A 7,058-nucleotide genomic window follows, 5' to 3' on the forward strand; every position below is an offset into this window, starting at 1 on the left:
CTGCAGAGGAAATCAATTTGGGGAGGAAAAGAGGTCAGTGCATCAAACAAATCTGTTCCACTTCTTACTAGAAACTTTTCACTTCCTACTCATTCTCCAGCTGATAATCTTCTTCAAAACTGAGTGACATTTCAGCAAACACAAAATGATGATATTGGTGCCAACTGGGAACAAAGTACCAAAAGGAGAGAGAACATGCCCACTAATTTTGCCTTGAATATTTCCAAGGAAAAGAGAACCCAACACTATTTGAAGATTATGACGTGGAACTAGATCAAAGAATAAAGATTCAGAAGTACTCAAAGAAATCTAAAATGTATACAGTTGTCACTGAAATGTCCCTTGGGAAGGGCTTACCCTTAAAGAGATGACAGTAGCGTTGCATTCCATCTCTCAGAACTTCTTTGACTTTATCATTCCGTAGAGTGAAGATAAAGGGTGTCAGGAATGGGGTTACCACTGAAATCATCAAGGAGACAACCTTGTTATATTCAGCTGCCTGGGTCTGCTTGGGCTTTACATAAAGAAATAAGCAGGTGCCATAACCAATTACCACAAAGGTGAAGTGAGAGGCACAAGTGGAGAAGGCCTTCTTCTGGCCAGAGGCAGAAGGGATCTTTAAAATAGTAGAGACTATATAAGTGTAGGAGATGATAGTTGGAAGTAAAGAGCCCAAGAGAATGACAGTGGCCAGCAAGAAGAGAATAAACTCTAGGAAAATGGTGTCATCACAGGAAAGCTTGAGCAATAGGCCTCTCTCACAGAAGAAATGGTTCACAAGAGTTGACCTACAAAAGGACAGTTGAAAAGTAGCATAGACTGGCCAGATTTGAAAAAGAAACCCATAGACCCAAGACAAAATCACCACCCAGAGACAAACTTGACTGTTCATGATGGTGTTGTATCTCAGGGGGTTACAGACTGCTACATAACGATCTACTGCCATTGCTCCAATTAATACAAATTCTATTGTCCCCAAAGAGAGATACAAGAAGAGCTGAGTGACACAGGCTGAAAAAGACATAGTCAGCATCTCAGACATTAACAATCCCCCTAGCATGGGAGGAATGATAGTGGAGGTAATCAGGATGTCCAAGAGAGCAAGGTGACCAAGAAAGAAATACGTGGGGGAGCGTAGTCGGTGATCAGCACAGACAATGACAATGATTACCACATTTCCCATTAAAGTCACAAAGAAGGAGGAGAAGAAGATAGCAAAGAGTGTGTGGCGGAACTCTGGAGAGCCTGGAAAGCCTTCAAGATAAAATCTGATGACTCCAGAGTGATTTCCCACCATTCGATCCTCTTTTCTTTCTGACAGCTAGAGGGCAAAAGAAAGTTAACATTATCAGTAAGAAGTCCTAATTCCCAAAAGTATAGAGACAGATCTAGAGCATGCTATATCCCCTGCCTGCTCATGGGATATATTTCAAGATCAGTTTTCATTGGCAAGACATTGGTACTAATTGTTAATCTGATAACCATAACCAAATGCCAATGAATGAATTTACCTTCTGAGCTATGAATATGAAACATGACATAGCACAGAATAGTTAGCATAGCAGTCACAAAAACCCACAGAAACCCCTATATCTCTTTACAATTTGGCTTTAACTTGCCACTGTGGCCAGACAACCTGCCATTGTTGCCCTGACCTCCTAACAATAGCTTACTTATTATAATTTTTGTTTCTTTCGACAATCCATTCCTTTTCCCAAATTCAGAACCCCCCAAATTCTGTATTTTTAACCAATCTATATTTCCTCTTCTTCTAAATCTTACTTCAGACCCCCACTCACCTTATGGGAATAGAAAGACTTAAACTACTCAACTTTAGATGTCTCCTGCTATATTTCCTCAATAATTAAGTACCTAGTTTATATCATTCATAAACACTTTAATTACTAGAGACACCCTAGAATCTTATGGTCAGAAGGAACCTTCTGTGTCATGCAGTCGAGCCTCACTCATTTATAGATGAGAAACCATGGTCAGAGAGGTAAGGTTTGCTGTTCAAGTTCACATATCTGGTCAGTAGCAGAGGTAAGAATAGAACCCAGATCTCTTGATTTGCAGGTTCAACTTTTTCCCTCTAAAATCCATCTCCTCTCCTATAATTCCCATTTTAGATATTGTTGTCTTCTTTTCATCTATATATAGCCAGGATGATAGCCCACTCATATATTCTCATGCCTTCTTGGATGTTCTTAGGTGCAATCCTCATGTCACCTTCCATATGTTCTATTTTAAATGTCTGCTTTAGTTATACTAATGTCTAGCATTAACATTTTGAAATTAGTGCTAACAGTAGTTTTATTCAGTACTTAGCTAAGCTCAGTATATGGAACCAGATAGAATGATATCAATTTTCCCAGAAGCCAAGGAAACCACCAAGAAGTCAATCTGCATTCATGACAGAAAGAGGATGAACCTAGAAAGGAAATATGGAGACAGAGACAGAGATGTGAGCTGGGAGCAAGCCGGAATAGCCAAGACAGAGCCACAATTTAGAGAACTATAAGTCCTGAAATCCTAAATTCGAGACTTGCTGCCTTAATTTCTTCATTTCCCACTCACTTCTTCACCCATTAAAACTTGACTTCCAAAGACACAACAAATGAATTGTTATCTCCAAGGTAACCAATGATCTCTTAATTGCTAAGTCTTGTTCCCATTTTTCTTCCTTGTCCTTTCACTCCTAAACAGTCCTTCCTTTGAGATTATCCTCTCATGCTTAGGCTTTTGTGACATTATTCAATCCTCATTCCCATCCTATCTGTCTGACTACTCATTCTCACTTTGCTTTACTAAATCATTAGCCATTAACTTGTCACTCCAATCCCTTGCACCCCAATAAATATGATCATATATGTGTATGTGTGTGTATGTGTGTGTGTGTGTCCCATAACTGTCTTAGGTCCCCAAATATTGTCTCACTATACTAGCTCTCGTGTTGAGCTCATTAGCTCCTATTGGTCCCTCAATACAAGTGGTTCCAAAATATATGCATCTAGCCCCCTTCAATGTTCTGAGACTCTTTGCTGCAACCCCAGCTGCCTATTAGAAATCACAAATTAGATGTCATGTAGGCATCTCAACTTCAACACATTTCCAGTGGAACCCATTATCTCTTCTTCCTAAAAATGTTCTTTTTTTAGTTGAAGGCATCACTTATCTTCCAGCTACCCAGATTACACCCTCAAAATCATCCTAGACTTCTCACTCTCCCTCATTCCCAACCATTTGTCAAGGTTGGTAGATTTTACCTCCGTAATTTCTCTTGCATCCATCCCCTTCTCTCCATTCACACAATAAGCATCCTTCGTCAGACTCATCTCCCCTCATCTGGACTATTGCAATAGACTGTAAATATATCTACTTACTTCTACTTTCTTTTTTCTCTAATTCATCCTGCACACAGCTGCCAAAATAATCTTCCTTAAGTACCTGATTGATCATATCACTCTCGGGCTCAGAAATCTTCAGGGACTCTCATACCTTAGACAAAATTCAAAACTCAGCATGGCTTCTAAAAATCTGTACAATCTAGCTCCAGTCTATTTATAGGACTATTTATTAGATATCAATCAACTTCACATAGCTTATGTTCTATCTCATCTGGCCTCTCTGTTGTTTCCTGTACTTAGCATTCTGTTTCCTACTTACGTGCCTTTGTATAGGCTGTTTTGCCTGTCTGGAAATGTACTCCCTTATCACCCCAACTTCCTCGAATTCTTAGCTTCCTCCAAAACTCAAGTCATGGACTACTTTCTAATGGAAAGCATTTCCTGATAACGCACATATTAGTGCTCTCCCCTTCCTCAAATTTTTATACAGAAAAAGAGCTGGTTTCAAAAGGAGGAAGACCTGGGTTCAGGTGCTACATTTGGTACCTATTGACTTTGTCATGTCACTTACCTGTTCAGTGTTTCAGATAATGCTCCAAAGTATAAGTCACAGAGATAATACTCATCTGCACTGATAGAAGTCCTCTCATTAGGAACTTCCTATATTGATGAAATCAATAATCATCTTTTTTATTGTACTAAGTTATATAAATGCTTGTTTTATTCCATAAATTAAAAATAAAATGTAATAATGAAAAGAAAAATTAACAGGAAACTTACATTTCTTGCCTCAACTGAGTCATTGTGAGGATCAAATTAGATATTGTATTTAAAGTGTAACATGAACATTTGTTGTTGTTGTTATGTATCAATCCCTAAACATCAGTTTAGTATTTCCACGGAATCCATCCCTGCCCAAAGTTTCTCCTGCCTTTTCTCCTTGAAACTGTCTTCTTTCTCTTCCAATCTCACTACGGCACATCCTTGACAGCAATCTGGCTCCTCTATCATCCTTCTTCCAGCTACTGTTCAGACAAACAGTGAGGGCATCCCAAGCCCATAGGACCAGTGTCAGACTGCCCCAAGGCTTTAGTGAATTCAGCATAGGTGAATAGAAATTTTTTTAAAAAAAGAAAGCTTGACCAAACATCCATGAGCTGTGCTGTGAGTTCAATTAAACAGACATTTATTTAGTGCCCATTCTGTGAACAACCCTGCCTGAGACACTAATAATACACAAATGAAATAAGATAGAATCTCATGGAGAGTTAGATGCATCAATAAAAAATCCTATTCTATGTAGTCCTTTCCTTACAAATTTCATATGTGGAGGTGGTACAAGTATTGATATTCCCACTTTACAGGTGAGCAATTTTAAGGTTGTCCATGGACACAGCTTATCGGTGGCAGAGCTAGGACTTAAGTCCAGCTACTCTTTCCACTCCATCAACCTCTTCTGTCCCAGGTGGATGACTCAGAGAAGAGAACCTTGATTGTATTGTTTATTTCTAGCCCATGTTCTAGAGGTTTGCACTCAGTATTTCTCAGTTCCCTTGCCCTCTCTTCCTACACCATCACAGAGGGAAACATTAAAGAAGATCCTCACCTCTCTCACAGGAGAATCCACAAATGAATGCAGTTCTCCCATAAAGTGCTGGGTCTGTGTTTCAAATATTTCTTAGCAGCTGACTGAAGCAGAGCAAGTCCTCTAAAACAGGGCTTCTTAAACTTTTTCCACTGGCGACCCCTCCAGTGCTTCTTAAACTGTGGGTAGAGACCCCATATGGAGTCTAGAATAGCTCCTGCTATTGATGTTGCCCCCTCAACTCACAATGAAGAAGGGAATGAACCTCACCAAGAACCTTAAGCAAAAGTCCAAAAAAGATGCTGAGGAAACTCACACACTATCTCTCTCTCTCTCTCTCTCTGTCTCTCTGTCTCTCTGTCTCTCTCTCTCTCTCTCTCTCTCTGTCTCTCTGTCTCTCTCTGTCTCTCTCTCTGTCTCTCTCTGTCTCTGTCTCTCTGTCTCTCTGTCTCTCTCTCTGTCTCTGTCTCTCTGTCTCTCTCTGTCTCTGTCTCTCTGTCTCTCTCTCTCTCTCTGTCTCTGTCTCTCTGTCTCTGTCTCTCTGTCTCTCTCTCTCTCTCTGTCTCTCTCTGTCTCTCTCTCTCTCTCTCTCTCTCTCTCTCTCCTTTACTCATGTATCCACCCTGGAGGATTCACTGCTTAAACTCTTGTTTTTAATAAGCCCAGGAGCAGGGATCCCCTCAGGACCTGGTCTAAGGGAAGCCAGACAAACTTGGATTTTTTTCCCAATCAGAACCCAGAACTTTGAAAAGTCTTGTTTAAAGAGGAAAAGAATCTACTTCTGTAGTTCTACTCCAGTAATCTTCAAAGGTGGAGGCTCTTCAGTGCTAGTGCCATCCTTTTTCTAGGCCCAAAGTTGGCTCCCTAGGGGAAGGTACCAGGGAAACAGATACAGGAAATGTGGCATTTATTGATCTTAAGGAAAGCTACCTTACTATCTGCAGGGTTCCCCAAATGAAATAGTTCAAGAAATTCAGAGGAGTTGTTCACTGTATTTTAAAGATCAGAAGAGATGTCAGATATCACCTGGCCCACACTCTACCCAAATCACAGACTCCTTACAACATCTGCAAAAAAATGATCCTTCTGTCTCTGCTTGAAGGTGGAGTGAAGCATCTCATTATTTCACCAGCAATATGCTCCATTGCAGATCTGTTTTAATAGCGAGGGATGTTTTCTGTTTTTAATTTTGTTGGACTGAAACCTGCCTCCCTAAATCTTTCCTGCATTGTTCCTAATTCTACTATTAGGGATTAAAAAAAAAACAAACCTAATTCCTCTTTGGCATGGTAACCATTGAAATGTTCAAAGAAGATGGAAATCATGTCCCTTCTAAGTCTTCAAGCTGAATATCCCCAGTTCCTTCAATAGAACCCCCATGGGGCATGGTTTTCAGAGGCAACTATGTGGCAAGCACACTGGGCCATGTGGGCACATTCAGATGTTTGCTATTATGCTAGAGAATTTTGAGCCACAAATTACATTCAAAATAGCTATGTTAAAGGAATGTAGTTGCACATTACCTAAAGAGGTAGACTTGAATTAAAATAATAATCAGGCTCTGTTTGCCTGCCTTCACCTATAACCCAATCCTCCACACTTCCTTGGAAGTTCACTCTTACTTTCTAGATCAAGTTTTAGGCTGAGTCAAATCTTTCAATTCTCTTGGTCACTAGAGAAATGAGATTCAAATTTGTGTTTGTTTTATTCCTCATTCTGGGGCCCTCCTGACTTCAGGTTGAATAAGCTTTCACTAAATCCAAACACAGACCAACTCAGTAAAGTTTTTAAGTTTTTAATTAAGCTAAGAATTTTCAAATTTATCTCCCCAGCACTTAGCACAGTGTCTGGCACACACTAGATACTCAATGAAAGTTGATTGACTGACTCTGAATTAACTCGTTCACAGCATGCAGCATACAGTCTATTGATTACATTATTACAGTCATGTTTCCCACAACTATTCTTATCTGTTATTCCTCTAGACTGTGAGCTCCTTAAGAGCATATATAGTTTGGGGTTTTGTTTTGTTTTCTTCTTCTTCTCTTTCTTTCTTTCTTTCTTTCTTTCTTTCTTTCTTTCTTCTTCTTCTTCTTCTTCTTCTTCTTCTTCTTCTTCTTCTTCTT

The 7,058-nt window shown here is 39.7% G+C and overlaps 1 protein-coding gene across 1 annotated transcript; it reads right to left on the minus strand.

Annotated features, from left to right (window-relative positions):
- Positions 1-289: 289 nt before the first annotated feature.
- On the minus strand, positions 290-1,297 carry LOC114027288 (olfactory receptor 9A4-like). Its single transcript, XM_027841278.1, has one exon. It carries the CDS (start codon positions 1,295-1,297, stop codon positions 290-292), a length of 1,008 nt encoding a protein of 335 aa, XP_027697079.1.
- Between the last annotated feature and the right edge of the window lie 5,761 nt (positions 1,298-7,058).

The sequence above is a fragment of the Vombatus ursinus genome, unplaced genomic scaffold, assembly GCF_900497805.2.
Source record: "Vombatus ursinus unplaced genomic scaffold, bare-nosed wombat genome assembly UNPS02014858.1, whole genome shotgun sequence".
In the NCBI taxonomy this organism is placed as follows: Eukaryota; Metazoa; Chordata; class Mammalia; order Diprotodontia; family Vombatidae; genus Vombatus; species Vombatus ursinus.

What these genes read in the sequence shown, in the direction of transcription:
- LOC114027288 (XM_027841278.1), bottom strand. Translation starts at nt 1,297, where the DNA reads ATGGTGGGAAATCACTCTGGAGTCATCAGATTTTATCTTGAAGGCTTT.